General features: G+C 43.6%; 1 protein-coding gene across 1 annotated transcript in view; it reads right to left on the bottom strand.

Moving 5' to 3' along the window:
* The window catches only part of WNT7A (Wnt family member 7A), a 64,329-nt gene that overhangs the window by 35,323 nt on the left and 1,796 nt on the right, over positions 1–27,210 (bottom strand). Inside the window, exon 2 of the mRNA XM_035106293.2 lies at positions 25,752–25,978. Coding sequence (XP_034962184.1) covers positions 25,752–25,978 — 227 coding nt within the window. The remainder of the gene's footprint in view (positions 1–25,751; positions 25,979–27,210) is intronic.

Below are 27,210 nucleotides of genomic sequence, written 5' to 3'. Positions count from 1 at the left end.
ATTTTTGCAGCTTGCAGATCAGCTTCAAAGACAGCCCCACATACAGCACATTGCAGTAATCCAATCTGGAGGTTACCAGTACATGGGTGACAATTGTGAGGCTACTGCAGTTCAGAAATGGCCATGGCTGTCTTGGCAACCAACGCAGGTAAAAGGCACTCCTAGACACTGAGGTCACCTGGGCCTCTAGTGACAGAGCTGGGAGCATCCCCAGACTACAAATATGCTCCTTCAGGGGGAGAATGACCCCATCCAAAGCAGGCAATTGCCCAGTTGCCCAAACTCAGTTGACAAAACTCTCTTGCTTGCCTCTGTGCCTTAATTTTTCAAGACTTCATTCTTAACTCCTTTTCCTCCTACCTGTCTGACTGTTTATTCAACATTTCTATTGGGGAAAAGCTCTCCTGCTCTCTGTTGGGATCACTTGGTATTATGGGCTGTGTGCTTCTCCCCCTTCTCTCCTTGGGTTCATGAAATTAGAACAGTTTTCAATACCCCTGCACCTATGCTGATGAGTCCCAGCTGTACTTGGACCATTTTCCCTTCCAGTCTGCCTGAAATAGCCACTTGAGTGTTTCATGGACATCTCAATATGTCCAAGACCAAAATGTTCATCTTTTCTACCAAGCCTTTTTCTCCTTGATCACACTCCATATATGCAATAAAGTTCACCATTCACCTGGTTAAATCAACCACACAGCCATGGCTTGATCTATCATTATTTTATCTCCTTATAATTAGCTGCCAAGTTGTGCCACCTGGGCAGTGGTGGAGAGCAGGTGCGCTGCCCCCTGGGACGTGGTCAGGGCCGTCTCAAGCCGGTGGGCTTTGCCGCGCAGCGCCTTCCTGCCGGCCTGGCGCCCTGGCGCCCCGTGCCACCGAGACTAACCCTAGAGCCGGACCTGGACGTGGTGCGTGTTCTGGGGGCGAGGGCGCACCACGTGCAGGGGCGTGCCATGCGTTTTGCTTGGCACATGTGTTGGGGCGGGGCGTGCCGCGTGCAGGGGCGGGGCACACATTCTGGGGGCGGGGCGTGCCAGCTGTGTGGCGGGGCGCCCAGTCCAGGCAGGGGGCAGCCGCGATGGTGCCCCTGGGATCGCGCTGCCCAGGGCAGCACACCCTCACCGCCCCCATCTTCCTATGCTACTGCACCTTGGCTATAGTCTTCAGTTTTTCTATCCAATTCAGTTCCCTTTGACCTGTATCCCTCAGTGTCACTGGAACCTTCCAGAATGCATGTGCTACAGGTGGTACGGATGAAATTGACAAAGGGTCTTGTGGGCCACAAATGCATTCTTTTTTTGTGACCTCAAGTCTACAAAAAAAGCTTATGCCATAACAAAATGAAAGAGTCTTTAAGGCGCTATTAACCATTACGTGTCTGCTGCAGCAAAATAAACAAATACAGCTCCCATTCCAGAGAAGGTACAGAGGGTATCTGCATGTTTATTTCTTAAGAAACACTGCAGGCCCTGAAATGTAACTTTGCATTGTACAGGTTTCTATTAAATTAATTCTTTGTACCAAATTTAAGCCCTTCAACTTTTGTTACCTGGGATTCTTGCAAAACAGCCTTGTTTTTATACCTGCAGTTCAGCTGAATGAGCATGAAAAAGGAAAGCTGCCTACCTTTGTGTGTGAATATTTATGGCTGCCTCATGTCAGTTAGAGAAATGTGTCCTGGAGTATGAAACTAGAGGGTTTTACCAAACCCTTTCTATGTTATAAATCTAGCCTTTGAATGCTGAAGTGGTTTTAGCCTGCAAGACTTTATGTGTTTTTAAATATACACATATTCACTTTTGAACTGTCAATTTCACATCACAATTTTTTGAGAAGATCAATATGCCCTTATCTTCCAGAGCTCAGAACACCGCTGTGTTTTATGTTAGAGCATGGGTAGGCAAACTAAGCCCCCCGGGGGGGGGGCGGATCCCGCCCAATCGCCTTCTCAATCCGGCCCACGGACAGTCCGGGAATCAGCATGTTTTTACATGAGTAGAATGTGCCCTTTTATTTAAAATGCATCTCTGGGTTATTTGTGGGGCATAGGAATTCGTTCATTTTCCCCTCAAAAAAATAGTCCAGCCCCCCACAAGGTCTGAAGTACAGTGGACCGGCCCCCTGCGGAAAAAGTTTGCTGACCCCTGTGTTAGAGACAGCAGTCCTCTATTTAAAGTTGTCAGAGGACAGTCCTCTTTTTAAAGGGCTCTCTGGTCCAAGTCTGCCTTAAGGATAAGAATCGTAAGAAGAGAGAGCAGGAGGGCTCTTGGTGGTCAACCCCCATCTTGGCATAAATTCTTGCTATGAATGATTTCTCTGCAACAAAAGTTTTTCTCTTTTTTAAAAAACACGCACACATTATATATGAACTCTCTACAAGCTGAGTTAATGGTAAATCAAATTTGCACAGAGTAGAAACTCCTTCAGCGAGGCTACACCTCTGAGCCAGCTCTCTAGGAGCTGGCCTCCAGGGTCATAGTTGCTTCTCTTAAATGGGATGCGTGCCAGCTGATTAAGGATAGTTCATACATTACGATATGCAAATAGATACATATCCAGCAGGTGCCTTGTGGCTTTTCCTTTTTTTCTGAAGTGTTGTTTGTTGTCTTTTATTAGCTAGACCAGGGGCGCTGGCTCACGGGGGCCAATGTTGAGGGAGCAGAGGAGGCTGTGGTGATCTAGTCCCTTTAAGATTAGCTTGTAGGTTGTGTGGGAATTTGTTAGAATTCCTGGAATAATGAGCCTCTCATTAAGACCTCAAGGCCAGTGTCAAACAGTAATCAAAGACACGTAATGGGAGCAGGTGCCAATTTTGTTGGGCAAAAGGGGTGAATGCCCATATAATAATAATAATAATAATAATAATAATAATAATAATAATAATAATAATAATCCCCAGCAACTCTGGGGGGCTTCCAACAGAAAAATGAAATAAAATAATCTATTAAACATTAAAAGCCTCCCTAAACAGGGCTGCCTTCAGATGTCTTCTAAAAATCTGGTAGCTGTTTTTCTCTTTGACATCTGATGGGAGGGCGTTCCACAGGGCGGGCGCCACCACCGAGAAGGCCCTCTGCCTGGTTCCCTGCAACCTGGGTTCTTGCAACGAGGGAACCGCCAGAAGGCCCTCGGTACCCTTAAAACTTGGGTTGGGGGGAGCATAAGGAGCTCTCAGCAGGGACAGTCAGCACCTGTTGGACCTTAGAAGGTATTTTGCCTGCTAAGATTTATGCGTAAGTGTTTCAGTCAGCTAGCTAGGATAAGATAGTTTTGTTATTTTTTAAGCCTCTGAAAGTCTTAATTTGTGTAATTGTTTGAAGCTTTTCCTTTTTGCAGAGTTTTGTTTTAATAAAGTTTCTCGTATGTTTTTTATGGAAATTGGTCTTGCTTGAGTTTCTGAACCTTCCCATTTTGACGACACTTTTCAAAGTGGGTCATTCATCACAGAGGCCAAGAGAGAGAGAGGAGCGGTCAGCCACTGAGGCCATGCTGTGCTCAGCTCTGTGCTCTCCTCCTCCCAACCACACGACGTCATGTACGTGACATCACACATTTGTAACATCAAGGCCTCTCCATCTTTGGCACAATAGCTAGGCTGTATATTTGCATGAGGACTGCAGTCCTAACTAGAAGTAAGTCCCACTGAATTCAGGTAAATTAAAAAATTGTCCAGTAGCACCTTAGAGACCAACAAAGTTTGTTCTGGGTATAAGCTTTCGTGTGCATGCATACTTCTTCAGATACCACACAAAAGCTTATACCCAGAACAAACTTTGTTGGTCTCTAAGACCAACATGGCTACCTACCTGAATCCTGAATTCAGGTAAGTGAGGTTAGGACTGCAGTCTTAATCCTCTTCTTACAATGAATTTTAAAAACCAGTTGAATGCATTGCTCATTATTTTCATAAGAACATAAAAAGAGCCCTACTGGATCAGGCCAGCCCCCTGTTCTTACAGTAGCCAACCAAATGCTTAAGGAAAGGCTAATGATGCAGTTTTTAAAAGGACTCGTATGTGGTTAAGTGGCAGAAGTAATTCCAACTATCCAGCACACAAAGAGCAAAATATCAGATAGGTGTAAAACTTGCCCTCCCTGATGTCTGAGTAAGGGAAGCTATATAGAATTACAAGTTTATACTGAACTGAGAAATCAGCCTAACGAGAAAGGCTACAAACCTAATTCTGTTTACTTGGGAGTAAGGCCCCCTGAATTCAATGGGACTTACTTCTCCATAGACATGGTTAGACCATGGTTTGACCAAACTGCGGGAGGCAGTGCAAGACAGGAGTGCCTGGCGTGCTATGGTCCATGGGGTCACGAAGAGTCGGACACGACTAAACGACTAAACAACAACAACAGACATGGTTAGAATGGCAGCCTTAGATGGCTTTGTGATCGGCCATTAGCTACTTAGTTTATTTTGTCTTTCAGGTGCTGCAGAACATCTCTGTTGTTCTTGCTGCAGAGGACAAACAAAGGCATGCTATTTTATTTTACTTTTATTTGTATACCCCATAAACAATGTGAAAAATGCTAAGAAATCTAGGGATTCCTGTGTGACATAAAAGCAATATCCTGGGATTAGAATTGACCCAGATTGTGTTAAATGGTACTAAATGGCACTAATCAAACCATAAGCCTTCTTCCTTCTTCTTTGCTGAAAACTGCTAATGAATCTTCTCCAGTGTTGAAGGACAGAGGGAAGGGCAGCAAACAGACAAAAATCCAAAGCAATTTACCAGCCCAGAGTTATAAAAAGCTTGATGCCATATTGATGAAACAGCATCCTCTTGCCTCATTAAATTTAAAAACACTGTGGTTTTCGCTGATGACTCATGATCCTGAGCATGATAGTATTTGTTCTTTAGAATGTAAATGAAGTAGAAAATAGTCTGGCCTCGGTGCCTGTAATTCCCTTTTTCTTATTGGGTTATTTTAAGACTCTGTTGTATCTGAGAGATTCATTTTACCCCTGAAAACTTGTTTTGCCCTGAAATAACAGTTCTGATCCAGAGCACATTTTGTGCATAAGTTCCAACGCCAGCCATTGGATACAATTAGGTGAAAGAATTTTAAGAAAAACCGCAAGGGATTGCTAACTTACTATTTCACGAATCTTTGTTAACATTCTTCCTACTATATCATATTTTAGATACTGCTAAAACAATCCTTATTTAATCTGTGGCCACCAGACATGCCCTAAAAACGCTCATGTTTTGGTGGACCGTCATGAGTAAAGGAATCCCAATGTGATAAAATGTCACCAAGAAGGTACTCTGTTACTTATACATTGCTTCTGCCACCTGCCACCAAGAAGACACCTTGCTCATAGGTCCAATACCCAAAAGACAGTGTTAAACCACAACTGAACATAAGGAAGGAGATTGTCTATGAGATACGGCCATCCCAAAGTATGATCAAGTACTTCCATTATCAATACAAGTCATGTTAAAAGAAACGACTCTGGAAGAAATGAAAACTAAGAATACAAGTTAGTAGTACATTCAGAACAGACAATTGAGCACTTTTCATATTTCAAATAATTAACATACGGAATTCGCTCCTCAAAAAGTGAGTCACTGCCATGGACAGCTTTAAAGAGGAATTAAACAAATTCATGAGGATTAGGTCTATCACTAGCTATTAGTCATGGCAGCTAAATTGAATCTCCCATTCCAGAGACAGCATGTACCACATGCCCACTGTTAGAGGGCAATATTGAGAGAAAACCATTGCCCTTGGGCCCTGCTTGTAGTCTTCCCAGAGAGCATCCGGTTGGCAACTTGAGGACAGCAGAGTGCTGAACTGGATAGATCTTTGATCTAATTTTCTTATGTTTTCTTTGCCCAAATGCAGCAGGCAAAAGGCCACCAGGGAGGGGGTAGGTGGAGCAGGAACAGTAAAGAAAGACAAAACACCATCTTGGGATTGAAGTGGCCACAAGTTGTTTTTTTATTGATTACAGATGTAAGTGGGCTTTGGCATAGGCATTGGGTATACTGTATATCCTGAATCAGCCAACCTGATTGCTGGCTGATGCTCCATCAGGGTCAATCCATGATGCAAATCAATGGGATAAACCGGCCTGGTTGCCACTTCTATGGCCTATTAGCCCCTGCATTTGATCCTGGATTGGGGAGTGAGACATACACACACCCTGCTTAGACTAAGGATCCAACCCAATGCCACTTTTCCACCAAAGTTGTGGCAGTTCCTGTGAGAAAGGCAAAAACCCCAAACAGGCCCAATTCGTCTGCAGGCAAATTCCTCCCTGGCTCTGAATACGGCGACCCATTAGTTCCACAGCAAGGCCATATATATGTATAGCCCACTTACCTCCGGGCAGAGCCAGCATATAGCCCACAGGGTGGGTCGGATGTCTGATTTTCAACCACGTTTCCTATTCTCAGAGTGGCTGGCTTTTACATAGCTGCCAAGTTATCCCCTTTTTTAAGGGATTTTCCCTTATGCTGAATAGGCTTCCTCGCGAGAAAAGGGAAAACTTGGCAGCTATGCTTTTATGCTCTGGAAGCAGAAGTCTGACTCTGACAGGTCTGCCGCCAGAGCAAGAGCCCTGATTGGCCCACAGAATTCAAAAAGTCGCAGTCACGTCCCAGCAGCTCCGATGACCGGCCAAGGCCAACAGTGATGTCAGCCGGTCACGTGAGCACGACTCTTATCCCCTCTCTAGTTCTCCCATGGCTGCTCTGGGCAGCAACTGCTCATTCCTTACCAGATTTGTCAACTGACATGTGGGGGTATAATAACTCAGCTAAAGTTAACACTGAGAAATAGTGACTGACACAAAGTCATCTGGTGAATTTCATGGCTGACTGGGGAGAGTTAAGCACCACCCAAAGTTACGGCAACAAAGGTTTAAGGATCCATGCAATACATTTTCTTTATTAATGAACTTGCAGGCTCAACTCTATTACATGGACCTTAGTTCCAAGTAAGTGTGCATAGGATTGCACACGAAAGCTCATACCAATGACAAACTTAGTTGGTCTCTAAGGACTACTGGAAGGAATTTTTTTAATTTTATTTTGTTTTGTTTTAACTTTAACTTGTTTACATTTTTATGTCTATATATTCATTCAACCTTGTATATTTATTTGTGTGTATGGGTGGAAGCAAACTAAATCACTGCGTGCACAGAACAATTTCTGTGAGCACAAGAAAACTACTCCTCTCCTGTGTGCACCCCCAAAACTGTTCTGGGTTTCCCCCCAACCCTCCGGAGCAAATGTGGCGGCAATGCAGGGGTGCGAAGGGAAGTTGTTCCAGATGCACAATAATTAAGTTGGCTAGCCCCTTTTGTATTGATAACAAAGTAAATTAATGCATGAGCCAATAGTATTCAAAAGTGCTGCATTAGTACATGCCAAACATCATTTCCTCCTAAGAACTTGTTACCCGATTTTCTGTTTTTCCTTAAGACAGATGATCGGTTTCATCATAACTGTTGCTCCCCTGTTCTTAAAAGTTTTATATCCCACTTTATCTGAATGCTTGAGGCGACTACATGAGCAGCTTCCCTTCCCCTTCCATTTTCATGTGAATCTGGTCAATGGAAAAGAAAAACTAATCCTTGAAGAATACAGCCCAGAAAGCTAAGTTAGAATAATGAATAGTAAATGATGATACTTAAAGAGGGGATTGTTGCGCCTGCCTGAGCAGGGGTTGAAGATTGGTTAAAAACTGCTTTCAGTCATTGTGTTTACAGGATTAGTTGGAAATGTGAAGTCCTACCAGAAAGCACAAAACAAGGTATCTTATGCTGCACTCACAACAGTCAATTTCTGTTAATTCAATCGTGGAACTATTAATTTTGGCTGGTTAAGATTTGGCTGGTTCTGATGGTTACTAAAATCAATATGAGAATATGAGAGCAGTCCATACCACATTCAATCCATAGAGCAGAAAAGCCTGCTTTGTGGCCAATTGCTTGTTATTGGTTCATGTTCTGCATCTGTACAAAAACAACTGGAGTAGCAGAGCTATTGTCACAAAAAGTTGACTGACGTGAGTGGGTGAAAATAAATGACACTGTATAAGAGCAGTGGTACACACCCTCTCTTGAAGTATGCAATACTTTATCAACGGGGGCAGGGGAGGGAATACGATAAATATATTGGGATGGGTGGAATAAGGAGCAGCTTTCTTTCAAAGAGTTTTATATTTTTCATAAATATTAAACTATTTGTAGAAAGTTCCTTTGCCCTAATAAAACTCATTGTTACTTTGGACAAGAGATTTACAAACAGTACAGTGGTACCTCGGTTTAAGTACACAATTGGTTCCGGAAGTTTGTACTTAACCTGAAGCGTACTTAACCTGAAGCGAACTTTCCCATTGAAAGTAATGGAAAGTGGATTAATCCGTTCCAGACTGGTCCACGGAGTACTCAACCTGAAGCGTACTGAACCCGACGTATGAGTGTAATTGGTTCTGGAAGTCTGTACTTAACCTGAAGCGTACTTAACCTGAAGCAAATTTTCCCATTGAAAGTAATGGAAAGTGGATTAATCCGTTCCAGATGGGTCTGCGGAGTACTCAACCTGAAGCATACTTAACCCAAAGTATGAGTGTAATTGGTTCTGGAAGTCCATACTTAACCTGAAGCGAACTTTCCCATTGAAAGTAATGGAAAGTGGATGAATCCGTTCCAGATGGGTCCGCAGAGTACTTAAACTGAAAGAACTCAAACCGAAGCGTACTTAAACCGAGGTATGACTGTATTCATATTTGCTTTCAAATACACCCCATGGACATCAGTGAGACTTAGGGCATAAATCGCATTGAATTCTGAGAGTTACTTAGGATAGTTCAGTCTGTAGAGCATGAGACTCCTAATCCCAGGGTCATGAGTTCGAGCCCCACATTGGGTGAAGGATCCCTGCACTGCAGAGGATTGGCCATGATGGCCCCTTCCAATTATACAATTCTATGATCCTATGAGTAAATATACATAGGTTAGATCCTCACTTCGGCCCTGCATTCAGTAGTCTCAAGGAAGGAAAGAGAAAGGAGGGAGTTTCCTCTATAGAACAACTCATATCGTAGTGGACATTAGGCTCTGAAAATGTTTAGAACCACCAAACCAGCTGTGCCATAAATTAGGTATTCTATGAAATAAAAAAGACAAATTTGTATTAATCTCCCTGGAAAACATACGTTGCATTTTCTGCTATTTAAAGCCAAGAGGTCAGGGAGGGAGTTATCTGAAAAGACATGTGTTGAATTATATGTTGATTGTGAAAATATAAAGATGGAAAATACAGCAGAGCTTGCCAATTATGTGCCATAAGCTGCATTATTTCACATCTCCATAGAAGTCATAATTCATAGGCAGCAAATTGGAGGCGAGGACCCATCTTTTCCCCGATTAGCTGGATCTGCCTCCTTCTATTCCATCATTCACTATAGACATGACCATTAAACAAAACCCTTGCAATGAAAAATGGTGGCCTTGAAAGTTATATAAGATACCCACTGCTCTGATAAATAGCTAGATCCTGCAAGATGCAGAACACCCACCACATTTCGCTGGTGTTATTCAATTGGGCATGGAGGGGAGTCTATTCTTCAGCTTGTGGAATCAAGCAGAAAAATGCCTCCCAAAACATACTGCCTTTGAAACGTGTTCGCTATGAAACAGTTGCCAACTTCATGGATAGGAATGCATGAATGGATTTTTTGCCTGTTTTCTTATGTTTCAGAAAGAGGAGCAAGGCAAGTGAGAGAGGAAATGCAAGGGGGGGGGGGAATCTCCATAATTAACAAGCCCAACTGAAAGTTGTGTTTAGTACTGAACTTTCTACCCAACTTAGAAAGCTAAAACATCATAGAATCATAAAACAGTAGAGTTGGAAGGGACCCCGAGGGCCATCTAGTCCAACCTCCTGCAATGCAGAAGGAGCCTTGTCTCGTCAATTTGTCTGCATATTAAGATTATTAAGAAGCACTCCTGGTACTTCCTGGCAGGGGCTTGTGAAAGGGCCTTTTTGGTAGTGGCTCAGAGTCTATGGCATGAACTCCCAACTGAAGGTCACCATGACTCAAGTTTACCTTCTTTTTTTACCTGCCAGACGACAACTCGCTTTTTGTCAGGCTTTTAGAGGTTGGTGGGTTACGTCATTTTAATGATGATGCTATGTTATTAATGTAATTTATGAGAATGGCCTTTCGTTTTTAGTTTATTGTGTTTTCTATTACCACATTTTTATTTTTATTTTGTTAATTGGCCTGTGAACATGTTTGGTGAAGGGAGATGAAAAAAATAACTAAGTAACTGAACACAGATTTACACATACTTAAGTCCATTCATCATGGGAGCCAACTCTTAGGGGCTGTGGGGGCTTCCGCCTCCACAATAAAATATTTGAGGGGGCCAGGCCCCCACAAAGTTCATGGTGTGGGTGCACTGCATCATGTGATAGATTATGTGGGGCGGGACTTAACTTGGGCCCAACAATATTTTATTCGAGTTGGCACCGCTGCCATTCATTTTAATGTGCACTCCTAAAAGCACTTCTTAAGGAGGAAGCTCCATTCAACACAGTGAGACTAACTTCTGAGTAAGTAGGTTTAGGATTGTGCTGTAAATGCACCTAATTTTGTGCTGGATTTCAGCCCAAATACTTTAGTGGGGTTTTTTTTTAAAAGGGGGGGGGAAAGATCCACTCTACATTCCCCAAACATGTATAATCACAAAATCATTATTTCACTGCACGTAAACATCATTTTTCAATACAGAGGGATTGCTTTTTTCCTTGTGTACCAAACTTTTATATGACATTGTGACATATATTTTTTTGTTTTCTTTTAGAGAAAGTTATAAGCAGAACTTTAGTAAACGTTAAGATATTCTACCCCTCTAACATACTGTAATGTAATCTTTTTGTTTCTTCTCCCAAACATGTACTCACAAGATACATTTTGAAGGCAGGTATGAAATGAGAATTCCTGCAAAAGTGACCTTGGGGCAATGTTTTTTATCTTACTATGACAGTCACTGCCTAGAAAGATTGACTCTCTGGCATAAAGCATCGTGCTGGTTTTTAAAATACTCAGTGCCAGATTTCCAACCTGGCTTCTGTTTTTGCAAGAATACTTTGCTTACTTTGCTAGCTACCTCCAAAGGAAAAAAAAAACCTCCCAATAACTCTGCCCCTGTGCCTTTACAGTTATAAAATGCCATGTACACAAATTATTTACATACATATATCGATCCCACTGAAGTCAAAACAAAATTTTCACTCGTTTCCTGAAGAGGCAGTACTTCATTAACCCAGTACAGATGTTCCCAATCCCTGTAAAAAACTGATCACACACATGTTCCATCTAAGTGAGGAGCCTTACTTGGGAAGAGCAAATTCACACCATATTTTCCTTTCCTTGTCATGAACATGAAAATGGCAACTTGTGGCTTTTCCTGTTCACAAAAGAGGACCAGTAGTCTCGCACGCCGATGCCCTCACACCATGAGAGTAGATCACTCTTATGAACAGTTATTTTAAGAGAAAGGGTGCTACAGCTCCAGTAGCATTGGCTCTCAATTGTTTGACCATCATGTTGATGATTCATTGACACTGTGTGAAAAAGAAAGGCTGCACGGTGCATGTTATATATAGGAGACAGTTTTGCCATCCTGCGGCAAATTTCTGCAGCCTCATTGGATGGAGTGCCGACTGGGTCTCAGTTTTGTGCAGGGCCGTCTTAAGGATATCTGGCGCCGTGGTGCAAAGATCCCTCCCCCCCCCACTTCCCAGAGTTGTCAACCTTTTCCCAAGCCTCTGCGGGGATCGCTCTCCTCCCGCGGAGGCTTGGAAAGGAAGCTCCACGCCTGCCAGCCATATAGTTGGCGGGGTGAAATAGTTGGTTCTTCCTAACCTGCTTGTCCTTGCCCATATTACAATGCACAAATTATGGAGGTAAGGTAAAGGTAACCCCTTTGGGGTTGCGTGCTCATCTCGCTCTATAGGCCGACGGAGCCGCCGTTTGTCCACAGACAGCTTCTGGGTCATGTGGCCAGCTAAGGCTCTGCTGGTGAACCAGAGCAGCATATGGAAACACCATTTACCTTCCCGCCAAAGCAGTACCTATTTATCTACTTGCAGTTTGACGTGCTTTCAAACTGCTAGGTTGGCAGGAGCTGGGACCAAGCAACGGGAGCTCACCCCATCGGAGGGATTCGAAACGCTGACCTTCTGATCGCCAAGCCCTAGGCTTGGGGTTCCTTAATAAAATCTATATGCCTTGCATTGAATCTCATATCAAATTTAGCCAAATCATGCACCACTCATGGCCCTCTGAAAACAGTAGTTAAGGGGACAGTCACAAAAGATAAGATCCTTGGTTGGCAGGCGGATGGAGAGACTCTGTTAAAATTCTACTTCTTTTTTTAAAACTATGTTTCCAATAAGGATAGGAAACATATTGAAAGGAAGGGAAGGCAGTTGCAAACTCATCTAAAATAAATATCAATAGCAGTCATTAGGAACATTTCCCTTCATATCTTTGAAAGTTCCTTTACAGTAATCCAGGACCAAATATTGCTTTACAGACGATATCAGATGAATGTTATATTGCCCTGATATAAATGGGGGTGTTATGAGCATATCCAAAGTACAAGCATAGACTATTTTTTATCCCCAAAGAATCCTGGGAATTGTAGTTTGTTGTGGTGATTATTAGAAACTCTTAGAAAGAGAATTACAATTTTCAGGGTGTCCCATGAAGAAGGAATGACCGTCTTGTAGACCTGCTCTAATTCAGTTTACTTTGGGTTTTCCAAATAGCTTCATTTTTGCAAATAATTTTAGACTCATAAGATATTGTTTTCACTAATGAACAAGTTATGGTGTTGTTTTGCTACTGGAAAAGAATGTGGCATGAGCACAGAGACATTAACATCCTAACCCAACTCACTGAATCACTGAGCATCTCTGACTGAGATTCTTTCAGTATTGGCCTAAGGCTCATTTTACACTTCTGCTCATTTAAACCCCCTGTCAAAGTAAAGCATGTCACAACACAGCATCATACCTTAACGATCAGGTGCTTTCCTGAGTACACCTCAACATATGCAGAAATTCTACAGCCCCAATTAAAACTGAAAGTGCTGTATGGAGCAAGTGCCATTCTAGCTCTTTCTAGCTCAGCATCTGGTCTCTGAAATTAAATTCACTGAAGTGGTCATGCAGCCACCTTAGATTTTGGCAATGCCAGGGCTATTGGCCCAATGGAGGTATCTAATAATATATTGTTTTATTCATGGTATGCAAAAGGCATACCACGTCTTAAAACATAAAAGAAAACAAAGTTTAAAATTTGTTAACTATGACAAGAGAATACAATGCAGCAGAAAACTTGTAAACTGGAGGATACTAAGGGAACCAGGCAGAGGGCCTTCTCGGTGGTGGTGCCCACCCTGGGGAACGCCCTCCCACCAGATGTCAAGGAAATAAACAACTATATGACTTTTAGAAGACATCTGAAGGCAGCCCTGTTCAGGGAAGTTTTTAATGTTTGATGTTTTATCATGTTTTTAATATTCTGTTGGGAGCTGCCCAGAGTGGATGGTGTAACCCAGCCAGATGGGCAGGATATATTATTATATTATATTATATTATATTATATTATATTATATTATATTATATTATATTATATTATATTATAATTAGCTAAAACAGTAGTGACAGGCTGAAAGCAGGTGGGAAAAGCAATAATATTATAGGGACCAACTCCCAAAATATATTGGGATGGAGCTGAGCCCCCCCATCTTGAGGGGCCAAGCCCCATCAGGCCTCACTATGAGGGGCCCATTGGGCCTCCCCACAGTCATGGTGGGGGGCCCCAACGTTGGGTGGAGCCCAGCGCCTATAAATCCTATTGTTGGTGTGTGAGTGTTGGGCGGGGGAGAATCCTTTCAGAACTACTGCCACATCCTAAGCTCTGATGACTAGCCAAGAGGCAGATATAAAGTGGGGCACATCTGCCTTTTCCTATTTTTCCCCAACCATCTCTGCTCCTCCCATTGACTGCAATGGGAGGGAATTAACCATATCAGCAGCAGGGCTACTAGGAGGGCCTGTTTGGGGTGGGGATCCATGACCTCCCCTGACATGTCCCTGGAACATGTATTTGGGTCAATGAGACAACAATTCCTTTTATGCAGGCATCCTTAGATATGGAATAGTGTTCCTCATACCAGTCAATCAGCTTTTGGTGGGTAAGCCAATTTTGTGAGTCATCCCAAAGTGGCATGCAATTCTGCCATGCTGAGTGACAAGCACAATTATGATTTTCTTAATAAATGAGTCATTTGATCACATCATCAGTCAGGCATGCTAATAAAATTAGTTGTCCATGTCCATTCAAATTGTAATGGGATTATCATCAAGTATTCTGATGAAAGGATTTCAGTGTATAAATCTCAAGATATAATATCATTAAAATTGACTTTTAATGAATTGGGCCAGATCCTTGCCTGCACCAAGTTGGTACGGCCTCTTTAAAACCCACAGAGTCCTTTACAACAAGAGAACATCTAATCCATTGTTAGTTCAACAAATGTGTATACTGGTCTTCTCATATATTTTGATGAACACTTTTTCCAAAAGAGCAAATTGAAAGAGTGAAGATCATTACATTACATTGCACCAGATGATGATAGGCTGTAATCCAGGATGTTGCATGCACACAGAGATTTCAGTTTTAGCTATTCACATTCTTCAGTCCTTGAATTCAAAGCCATCTATAGCCACAGCACATAAGGTAAACTGGATTTGGACTCAGTCTAAAAATCTCTTTGGAGTTCAAGGGCATTATGCATTATAGGAGCATTACCTTACAATCAATGATATTCTTGCTTCACCGAAACCAAATTATAGGGTTGGGTCCCAAATAGAACCAGACTACCATAGCATAATTACATTCATTCTTAAACGTACTAGGACCAACTACATCAAAGATCCTCCTTTAAGACCCATGCTGATCTTCTAGAAAACACCTTCTGAATTATTCTGTATAACAAAAGAAGCTACCTTATTCTAGGTGGTAGCATTTGTCCATTTAGTCCATTTGCTCATCTAGTCCCTTCTAACTCTACAATTCAGCTACTCTCAATGGTAGCTGTTCTTCGGGATCTCAGATTGGAGTCTTATTCACCATCTGCTTCCTGATCCTTTTTTAAACCGAAGTTGATGGGATTGAATGTGGGACCTTCTGCATGCAAAGCATATTCTCTACCTTTCCTGGGTAGAGCATCTCCTTTGCCCTGATACTGACCTTTCAGATGCAGGTAAGATTTTAGGATCAGCTTTGCTTAGCCTAATTTTAAAAATGTGCGTATATTGTACTGTAATCCATACGTAGATCTAGTGATGGACTTATCTGGAAGGCTAAGTTAAAAGGAATCAAACTAATGTATCTTATCAGTTATGCTCATTTGGTTTGTTTGAACTGAATTGGTTGAAAAATGGAATTTTCATAGATGGATGGGAAACGGATTTATGAATGGTTCGAATCCCTGCAACGGGGTGAGCTCCCGTTGCTCGGTCCCAGCTCCTGCCCACCTAGCAGTTCAAAAGCATATCAAAGTGCAAGTAGATAAATAGGGACCGCTCCGGCGGGAAGGTAAATGGCGTTTCCGTGCACTGCTCTGGTTCGCCAGAAGCAGCTTTGTCATGCTGGCCACGTGACCCGGAAGCTGTCTGTGGACAAACGCCGGCTCCCTCGGCCTATAGAGCGAGATGAGCGCCGCAACCCCAGAGTCGGACACGACTGGACCTGATGGTCAGGGGCCCCTTTACCTTTACCTTTACATGTGAAATGGACACTGGTGAGAAATAAACCCATCTATATGCAATACACATTTTGCTATGATCATAGCTGAATCAGCAGTGTTTCCGTATTCAAAGTAGATCACTTTGCCCTCTTGTGCAACAGGGCTGGTATTGAAACAGCCTCATTTACAGTGCATTCCTATAGATATATAATTGGAACTAAGCCCCGTTGAGTTCAACAGAGATTGTTTCCTTGCAGCCTTACTCCAGCGTTTCCAGAAGGAGCTGTCCTGATGTTTCTGGATGTTCATAAGCTAGGGAAAACCTAAAAGTGATGCTCTTTCCACCTTCTTTGTTACCAGTAACTGCTTCCCAGTAGTACATGAGTTCAGAACAAGGGTGTTCCATTTAAGTATCATGACTAGTAACTGTTAATAGGGCTATTCTCCCTTAATTTATCCAATCCTTCCCTTTGCCTTTAAAAACACCTTAAGCTTCTAGAGTTTACCATTTCTAGTGAATCCTTTAATTTAATTGTGTGTGTTTTCTTTTTATCTACACTGAACTTACAACTTCTATTGGGAGAATCAGAATTGTTCCCGCAACAAGAAATAAGGAACATTTCTCTCTCTTTCCTCTCTCAAATCTGCTCGTATTATAAAATAGATTGCAATGAAGCCAGTAGAGCTTACTTTCAAGGAATGATGCTTAGGAAATATGTACCATTTGTATTCAAGGTGACCTGCCTTTGACGATATATACACTCAGAGCTTCCATCAGCATACAGGTTATGTTAGTGTATCTTACACAAACCCAATAGCAAAATATTATTGAATATGATTAGGATACCTACACATTTGTTGCAGTAATATAACAGAATAATGGTATTACAGCGATACAATGCAGTAAAATCTTGTCATTGTTGTTGTTCTGGTTTCATCTTGGGTTACTTTAGAGTCTCAGTGAAATCACTGAACATTTGTGCTTCTCTGATTTTGTGGCCTAATGGCTTTATTGAAAATTGGAGTGGTAGACCACTGGTTTCCTGTAGCCTCCTGAAACAGCTAGACTAAGAAAAACAATCAATCTACACACATTAGGTAATGTTCATAGTTCTTTTTTTAATCATAGTTAAGTGGCACTGATAAGGTCAGAACTGGAGGAACTAAGGCGATACAGCAAATGCTGAAACTGACACAAGCACACTTTTTAAATAAAAAAAACCCTTTGGCTTTAATTTAGGGATGGGGAAAATTTGATTCAGTTTGCATTTAAGGATGAACATAACTAATCACAAACAGTATGGGGAACAATACACAGTCATCCTTTGAAATTTGCCCATCTTTGAAATTTGCAATGCAATTCACCAGCCAAGTAATGTGTACAAAAATGCATACCCTGGGGTAAAATGTGCATCAAAATGCATACTTCAGTAAAAAAAAAAAGCAGCATGCAAACGTGCATTATATTAGGAGAAATTGCTTGAAAAATGTTTGTGTTAAGCGAAACTGCATATAAAACTATGTTTATAGGAGCAACTTGCACTAAAGTGCTGGTATATTTTTATGAGGATATATTTATATAACAAATTGTGATGGGAATGTGGAGAACTGAATTTAAGATTGGAAAAATGAAAAACTTGGTGACCTGAAATTGACAGATTTGCCCATCCCTAATGTATACAAACTAGTCCACAGTTAAGCATATTAGAGGCATTGGGGGCACTTCTATACTGGGAACTTATCTGCAAGTCTTACAGCAATGAATGGAAGCTTCAAAGGACACCATGCTCATGTGAAACTCCCATGCATTTCAATGGAACATCTGCAAGAAAAATTGCAGATAAATTGAATCCTTCCTTTCCCAACTGCAACACACGAACAACACTTTGTGGGGGGAAATCCTCCTCATGGGCCCTTGAACCAAAGTTTGTTTTCCCTTGCCAGTGCAGAATTGGGGGTGCACTGTAAGACTCCCAGATGTGCATTGGCAATTGCATCTCGACCTGCCTCACCTGACATCACATGTGGCATCGGGGGTGGGGCATGGGGGTGGGGTTTGGGAGAAACTGCTTTGTGGGCCAAATTTGAACCCTTGCCAGGCCAAGTAAATGTGTTAAATGTTTTAAGGCATTCTAAATCTGTTAAAATGTTTTTGATGCGGGTGGTGCTGTGGTCCAAACCACTGAGCCGCTTGGACTTGCCGGTCAGAAGGTCAGCAGTTCGAATCCCCGCGACGGGGTGTGAGCTCCCATTGCTCTGACCAAGCTCCTGCCAACCTAGCAGTTCGAAAGCACATCAAAGTGCAAGTAGATAAATAGGTACCGCTCCGGCGGGAAGATAAACGGCGTTTCTGTGTGCTCTGGCTTACATCACGGTATTTCGTTGCACCAGAAGCGCTTTAGTCATGCTGACCACATGACCCGGAAAGCGCTGTCTGCGGACAAACGCTGGCTTTCTCGGCCTGAAAGCGAGATGAGCGCCACACTGCATAGTCACCTTTGACTGGCCTTAACGGTCCAGGGGTCCTTTACCTTTACCTAAATGTTTTAGGTTTCCCCCCCCCAATGTTTTTAAAATGTTTTAATTTTAAATTGTACTGTTTTAACTTTTTGGTGTGGGCTCCTTTGGGAGAAGGGCAGGATACAAATTCAATTAATAAATCAATCATGTGTTCATGCCCCCTTCCTTCCCATGTTTACATCCATCTGCCAAAACAAAGTCTGAGTCAATATGGCCATTTGTATTTGAAGATGCATATTTAAAATGTGTATTTCATCTCATTTCTAAATGTTTTTTCATCTAAAGTACTATTTTAAAAAGCATTTTGGTATATTACTGTTATCATACAGGAGTTAGAAACCTGCAGCTCTCCAGGTGTTGCTGAGCTCCATTTCCCACCAGCCTCTGCAAACCTGGCCTGTTGGCAGGCATGATGGGAGTCTCGCAACGTCTGGAGGGGCACAGGTCCCTCCAACCTGGTTCAGTAAATTCAAAAAACTGTGAACTCCAAAGGGTAATTGCATTATCTGTGTATTAGCCAGAGAGGTGCAAATGAAGTCAGTTCACTTTAAAAGGGGGATCAAACAAAATTATCTTGCGGCCTTCGATGGGACATAAGAATGTAGCCTTGAAACACTGCTGTAGCCATCAAGCCATGTAGGATTCTCTTGATTACAATCAAGGAAGCACAATTAATTTTGCCCAGTAGGCTAATGCAAGCACCACAACACTGGTATAATATGCTTCATGCTCCCCCATCAATCAGTAGAGCAAGCTCAATGCTTTTTGCCATCTCAGATATGACAGAACAGGAACAAGCTCAGATCCCTCTATTATCTTCAGTGGGTTTTGGAGAACACTCTCAGTTTCTCCTGAAAGCCATCCATGTTTGAGGCTGCATAAGGGATCCTGCTCGCCCACTGATGCCATGGAGGAAGATATCCCTTTAATTTTGGCACCCTCGCCAGCTACCTAGTCTGCCTGCTGCATTGTCACTCCAAGCGTGCCTGCCTGGAGGGCCTCTGTAAGCAATGACTCAACTTTCAAACAAGCCTTCAAGGGCAGCCATCCAACTCTTCAGCGTCAGGGTAAGGCACGAACGAGGACAGTTGCCAGGTTTGAATCTGAGAAAGTGCTGCTAAGTGTTGTGAACTTGGAGGGAGTTAATGAATTGTGATCCTGGCACCTGCATGGCTTGGGTGCCCAAGAATAGCCCGGGATTTTGAGCTTGGGTGTCCAGAAGATCCCGTTCAGCAACTAAGCTGGAGACAGATGCAATAGGTTTGGAAGGTGGCATGCTCTAGAAGAGTTTAAGGCAATTCAAAAAGAGGACACCCTGCTCTTGGTTTGCATGCATAGGGGTGGTCTGCCCATAGGCCCCTGCATGCTTGGGGTATCCTGCACTTTCACCATTTGCAAACAGGTTTTGCAACATTTCTATGTTGTTTCAAACACCAGCCAACCCTGTTTGACCAGAAGCAACATTACGACAAAAAGTGTGTGTGTGCCATGGGAAGTGAAGCCTTTCTCAAACTACTTCCAAATCTCTTAAAAACTATTCCCATTTCCATCTCCAACCTCAACGAAGCTACTTCCTTCCACGCCGCCCTGGCCTCCTTCAAGAGGAAGGGTGGGATATAAATTGAATAAACAATAGTAAGTCAGAAGAGCTACCCAGTGCGTTTGCTTTCGCTTGGCCCAGATTCAACTCGAGTCAAGTCACAGGGTTCCTATCCAATTTAGGTGGACTTTCAAGCAAGCATGAGCCTGACAGACCAATCTGTGGACCTGGGTTTCCCCAGCCTCTGCCTCTTCAGCAGCAGCATTCTCTGAACTCCCAGCATGTTTCAGAAAACCACTGAAAAGTCAGGTCTGCAAGTGGTGTCCAAAGCAGAAGTCCTATGAGAATAAGCCCTGCTGAACTGGCTGGACTGGCTTCTGAGTAAAGATGCATTGGGTGGGACCAACAGCAACGGAGGTGGGCAATGGCATGTTGTACATTAGGTGCCATTCTTAAAGAGATATGACAGCTTACTGAGTACATGTGCCTCTTCTAAAAGCACGTCTGTGAAACTGGGAACAGATAAGAATGGCAGAATGATTGAAGCAAGGGGAAATTTTAAGGGCCAGCAGGTACAAATACGATTTGTATGTATGGCTTTGTCTGCATACTTGTGTGCACCTGTGCTTGTGTGTCCCAGGCTAACTCATAGCACAGCACACTCCTAGTTCCAACAGGTCATCTTGTCAGATGTCAGTGGGTGTGAGGACAGATCTTGGGGATGGCAGACAACCAGACTTGCTCTTGAAGAGGCTCAGGTTTGCGAGGAGGAGGAGGAGGAGGAGGAGGAGGAGGAGGAGGAGGAGGAGGAGGAGGAGGAGAAGAAGAAGAAGAAGAAGAAGAAGAAGAAGAAGAAGAAGAAGAAGAAGAAGAAGAAGAAGAAGAAGAAGAAGAAGAAGAAGAATGCAGTCAATTTCTTGTAAGGGCCTCCTCCAGATTAACTTTAAGGTCCCCTGCCAAGGCTTCCTTAAAACAGAGATCCATTCAATTGTTTATATAATCTGTTTTAGTGTTTAAAGTCCTCCATATTTTAAAGCAGGGTTGTGTTTTTTCCTTGATTTTACTGTGTTATCTTCAAGGTTGGTTGGTTGGTTGGTTTTACAAACAAGCGGTGTATAAATTTTATGAAATAAATAAATAAATGTCACTCTCTGTTTAGACTCAGAGAGCATATGAGTAAGCAGACATGGTTTGAAGTACAAGGGACAATAATCCTCTGCCCGTTGCCCCTGTGTTTTAATTTTTTGGAAGCCATCCAGTGTGGCTGGGGTAACCCAGTCAGGTGGGCAGCATACAAATAATTTGTTGTTGTTGTTGAAAAAAGGCAAAGGTTCCCTGGACGATTAAGTTCAGCCAAATTAGACTACCTCGGTTTAAGTACACTTCGGTTTGAGTACTTTCAGTTTAAGTACTCTGTGGATCGTCTGGAACGGATTAATCCACTTTCCATTACTTTCAATGGGAAGGTTCATTTCAGGTTAAGTACACTTCAGGTTAAGGAGAGACTTCCGGAACCAATTGTGTACTTAAACCGAGGTACCCCTGTATAGGGTATGGCGCTCATCTCTGTGTTCAGGCTGAGGGAGCCGGTGTTTGTCCACAGACAGCTTTCCGGATCAATTGGCCAGCATGACTAACCCGCTTATTACTATTATTCTGAAGATAATTGTCCTTAAAATATGGCAATAAGGTTAGACCAACACCACTGAAGCTGAGGTGACAATATTCTCCCTCCTCATGTTCTGCGCATCTGCTGTTGAATTAACACCATGAAAGGCAGTACCTGAGTTGCAGAGATTCTGAAGACCCCACCATTCCATTGACATCTGGAGCATTTTAAGAAGAAATATCTTGCTATCTGGCTAAACTGAACTTGGAGGGAAAAATAAGCATCAGGACATCAGACAATGTAGTTATTAAAGCAGGCTTCCTCAGACTGGGCCCTCCAGATGTTTTGGGACTACAACTCCCATCATCCCTAGCTAACGAAGCCAGTGGTCAGGGATGGTGGGAATTGTAGTCCCAAAACATCTGGAGGGCTGAGTTTGCCTGTGCCTGGATTAAAGTGTTGGAGAAGGGCCTGGGATACCTGGGTTCAAATCCCCTCTCAGCCATGAATCTCACCAGGTGACCTTTGTGCAAGTCACTGCCTCTCAGCCTAACCTATCTCACAGGGTTGTTCTGAGGATGAAATGTGGAGCGGGGAAGACCATGTGTACCCCCCTGGTGTCCTTGGAGGAAAAGGTAGACTATAAATGTTCAAGGTTGCTCTCTCGACTGCATTGGTTTTGATTCACAGCTAAACACTGGTGGGTTAAGATTAAATAGGGTTGGATAACCACTCCTGGTTTTGATTCACAGCTAAACATTGGTGGGTTAAGATTAAATGGGGTTGGATAACCACTCCTGGACGAGATAGTTGGACAGTGTTCTCGAAGCTACGAACATGAGTTTGACCAAACTGCGGGAGGCAGTGCAAGACAGGAGTGCCTGGCGTGCTCTGGTCCATGGGGTCACAAAGAGTCGGACATGACTAAACAACTAAACAACAACAACAACAACAACAACCACTCCTGACAAATAAAGAGTCCAGATGTCTCTTGAGCCTAGCAGCCTCCTCATTCACAAGCCTCAAGAATCTTTGAACTTTGACTGGCTCCATTCCAACAATCCACAGGTCTGGAGTCATAGGTGCCCGCATGCCACCTCTGAAAGCGGAATTTGTGTCATTATGCGCTACAGTTTTGATGGCGGATTAAAAGTACCTTACAATCACAGGCCTGGAACTCTGCCCTTAATGTGTCTCATTGTGTTCAGAAATGGCTTGGTACTACAAATGGTGCAGTGACTGAACGCTGAAAGTTTCATCCAGAGCGAAGCCATCATGAAATCACATTTTTCACGAGGATAAACTGTATGGGTGGTGGCTATAAAATCGCTATAAAAGCAAAGTCAATATTTAACCCCGTGCTTATAGGGGCTCCCAGTCAATATTGTTGGGCTTGCTGTCTATTACACTTACATGAGAGAAAAGTGGATGAAAATCATGGATAGCAAGATAGTTATTACATTGCACATTTGGAGAGAAAGCAACACAACTTCTGACAAATAACTCCTTACCTCAGATGCACCCCCAAGGGAGCTTTGTTATACAAGCACAAAAATAAGGTAACATATTAATAATGTTAATTTGTTTTTGTTTTTATTTTAAGTGTTGTGGAAGACATTCAGTTTGTATTATTTATTTCTCCAATTTTGATTCCTCATTTATCCAAACACAACACCAAGGCACATCCATATATATATATATATATATATATATATATATGCATTTGATAAGTGAATTGCTAGGACTTTTTTTAAAAAGTAAATAAACTAACCATGAATAAAACAGCTTAATTTCAAATCCAATGCAAAAGTGATTGACCACAGTCCAAAACAGCTATCAGTGGCGCAATAATCAAACAATAAAACACAGATGCCCCACATCTGAGAGCTCAACATGGAATGTGTATATCATTCTGATCTAGTTCACATTTCTGGATAGTTCAGTCAATAGAGCATGAGATTCTTTATCTCAGGGTTGCTGGTTCGAGCCCCACACAGGGAGCAAAGTTCCCTGCATTGCAGGGGGTAGGACTAGATGACCCTCGTGGTCCCTTCCAACTCTACGATTCAATATGTAAAAATCAGTTAAAACACCCATAACTGCAGGGAAACTGATGTAATAAATCATAACTGACTATATTATTCTTGCCGTTCATTGATTAAAAACAATGACAGTGGCTCTGTGGTTTTCTATGCCACACAACTATGGTTCCCAAAATGTGATTATCTGAGGCTGAGCTCTTCCTCTCAGCAGTGGAGGAAGCCACTCGGACTACTGGGGCAGCGCACCCAGGGGTGGGGGGCAAGCCGCCCATGGGGGCAGGGCGAGGGCGGGGCTAGCCACCCATAGGGGCAGGATGCTCCGCAGGGCCTCTTTATTCAAAGCCTAAATATATCAGTGAAGCTCTAATAATCTGACCTGAACCTAATTTTGACACCCTGGAAACATAACCCCTCCCAGAGACAATGTACCCACATACCATGTTTCCACAGCTCATTGATGGGTCCAGACTGCTGAGCCATGGTTCAGAAATCACTGCCACAGAAGACACCGTTCCTAGTCACCATCAAATGCTAATCTCAAAGACTTCTGAGTTGGAAGCATAGGAACAGATGTCTTCCTAAGCCCAGAAAAGTAGAATAGTTAAGAGGCTAAGTGAGCTTCTCAGATGCATAGGACCTGTCTTAGACCACACTACTGTACAATGTGCTAAGTAGACCAAAATCGGTACTGTCAAGACGATCCACACTTTTAACCACCTTGACTCCAACTAAAACAAGTTGATTTAAAGAAGTGTCAAAAAGCAATTAATCCACTTTACATGGGGTTTAGAACATTTCCACACCTCACTCTTAAACCAGTTTTGGTAATGCAGATGTAAAACCTGCATTGGCTAGAATGAACGTTTGGTTTTAAAAGAGATACCCCACCACCACCACATTCTCCCATACAGTGCATGGGAGGCTCTCTGACAGGTCATGTGGAAGAGTGTTTTCTTGCGTTTTCACATCCAGAGCTTACACCTTTCCTATCACCACCTTAAACTGGTCTGAAACATGATTGTAAAACCTAGACACACACTGGAAACCATCTCAGCTTTTTTTAAAAAAATGGCTTTCCATCCCACATGCACCATATTTGCACATTGCACAATAAACTGTGAAACAGAGTTAAGAGCATATTCTTGTGCTATGAGTTGAAATGCCTAAATAGCATGCTGTTAGGCATCTTAACTCAGAAGTAAGCCCCACTGAGTCCAATGAAACCTATTCCCTAGTAACTGGGTTTAGACTTGAAACCCAATCCTAAACAAATCTGGATTTCAATTAGACATTTCTTAGGAAGTGTATTGAGGGTTGCAGCCTTACAGTAGAAACAGTTGTGATATGTGTGGGGGTGAGGGGGCGTGGATAACATAAAAACATAACGTAAGTCCCACTGGATCAGGCCAGAGTTTTATATAATCCAACAACCACAGACAGACAGTGGGGTGAGGTGCTATAACTCACCTGACCTCCAGTAGGTCACTTGGTGCTGCTTACTGGGAGTTAGAGCGGGAGGGGTGAGGCGGCAGGGAGTTGGGTGCAGTGCAAATGCACCAATAGGAGGGCTGGATTCGCTCTGCTGCTCCATTTGCACCCTGCTGACCTCACCACTGCCTTGCCCTCTACCACCCAGTAAACAGCAGTGATGCAGCTGACTAGAGGTCAAGTATTTGCCATTGCCCCACCATGCAATCCACTGCTGTCTGACATCCTGTTCTCACTGTGGCCAATCAAAGGCATATGGGAAGCCTTCAAGCAGCAGTGGTGGACCTTGGAGTCTCAAGATTTCAGCGGCGCCAAAATTCAGTGCCCCTCCCCGCCTCTCATGCTCCATTCTAAATCGTAGTTGTGGCATCCCCTGGGGCGCCCCCGGAGCTCCACACCCAGTGCAAGTGAACCAGCCGTGTTCCCCTAAATCCACCTCTGCAAGCAGGACCTGGCTGCAACAGTACTCTCTCTCCCCACTTGTGATTCCCAGCAACTGGTAAGCAGAGGCATACTGGCTCCCACAGGGGAGTAGGCCTATGAGTGGAGTAACGGCTACATACCTAGTAAGGATGAGTATACATCAGGGCTTTGCATATCTCTGCTGAAGCCAGTTCTCCTAAGCAGCCTCCTGCAGATGCCATCACACCCTTTGCCTATCACACAAACACACACACACACTTCCTTTCGTAACTCTTCGGTGGACTTGAGGCTCCACCTTGCCACAGCTTTTATAGTAAAGCGGTAACATACCCACTTTCAGCTCTTTTCCAAAGACCGTCCTCTCGCCCAGGGCAGAGCAATTCCACCGTCCATTGCGAAACTGAAACTGGCACTCGTTGATGCCCATTTGGGAGCCTTCTCCGATCACTATGATGGCATCGGGCCTGCTCTGACAGATCGCCCTCTGCCGAGGAGCTAGGCCCGGGATCTTGTTGCAGATGATGCTGGCCCCCAGAGCCACGACAGAGGAGAAGCCCCTAGGACGAGAAAAGGAGAGAGAGAAGGAAGGTGGAGGCTGGACCAAGCTCGGCAGCAGCACCAAGTCAGTGCCACAGTCAATCGTTTACACAGGTCTTCTGAAGGAGCTGGATGTGGTAGGTCTTTTCACCTTCTAAGTACTACACGGATGCCTTTAAAGCCCTCTTCAGCCCCTGATCTGCCCTTCAAGGCCTGGCAGCAGCTGATGCTACACAGTGTTAACTTTTCACCAAGCCAAACGCTTAGCAGTTTGGTTAGTACGATTCCCTCTCCTTCCGCCTCCAGCCCCCCAAAACCAACACACACAAACACACACACGGGTTAAGTAAGGGGCGTCGAACCAGAGCGAACGTGCCCATCTCCCGTTTCTCTCTCCCAGGCATTTTCACGTAGCATTTATGCTCCAACCCTTCCGGGTGCTGTTTGCTAATGTCAACTGGCAGGTTGCGGCACATACTCGAGCAGAACCGAAAACATCATTTTGCTAAACCAGCCCGTGGCCAAGACAAGCCCGACGCGGCTCGGCTTGCCTTGCCCGCCCCAGCAGTCCCCCGGGGAGCCTGCGGGTGAAAAGAGTCAAAGGAGCGATTTGGGTCAATAATTAGATCGAGATCTCGGGAGATAAGAGTGTTAAACAAGGATAAGGAGGAACACGTGGGCTTTTCCCAGAGCGCAATCCAACTTCCTGATATATAAATTAAAGCGCACAGACTCGGGATCAAGAAGCTTTCACCGTTTGAAACGGTGCTTTTCTGTCTAGAAACTAAGCTCCCCACCCGAGCGGCCTTGCTCGCACACGCCTTCCAACATCTCGCAAAGTGCACGTGAGCGCTGCCTTGGGAAGCCTGGTCGTGGCGCACTCCTGTTCAATTAGACACTCACGGGTATAAGTTAACGCACCTACTAGTTTCAAGTAGGGCCAAACCTACCTGAGAATTATCCAATAATGGGCTAACTCTCACCAACTTCACAAGCCAGATCTGAACTGTACGTCATTTCCGTGGTTCTTTGAATACAAAAACCATATCTCAGGCGCGCTGTCCGGATTGGGGGAACGCTACTGCCCTGCGTCAATCTGCGCTCTAGGAGCCCTCACATTCGGAAGCAAGTTCCGATGTAATGAATGAGACCCTTCTGCAGGTCCATCTGCTTAGGATCGCGCGTCGTCCTAAGCATCACTTTCTGCGCGGTACCAAGCGGTGGGCTGTAGCAGCGCCGACTTTTTTGCGCT

Source organism: Zootoca vivipara, chromosome 2 (genome assembly GCF_963506605.1).
Source record: "Zootoca vivipara chromosome 2, rZooViv1.1, whole genome shotgun sequence".
Taxonomy (NCBI): Eukaryota; Metazoa; Chordata; class Lepidosauria; order Squamata; family Lacertidae; genus Zootoca; species Zootoca vivipara.
Note: the sequence above shows the minus strand (reverse complement) of the source record. Positions and strands in the feature narration are given on the sequence as shown.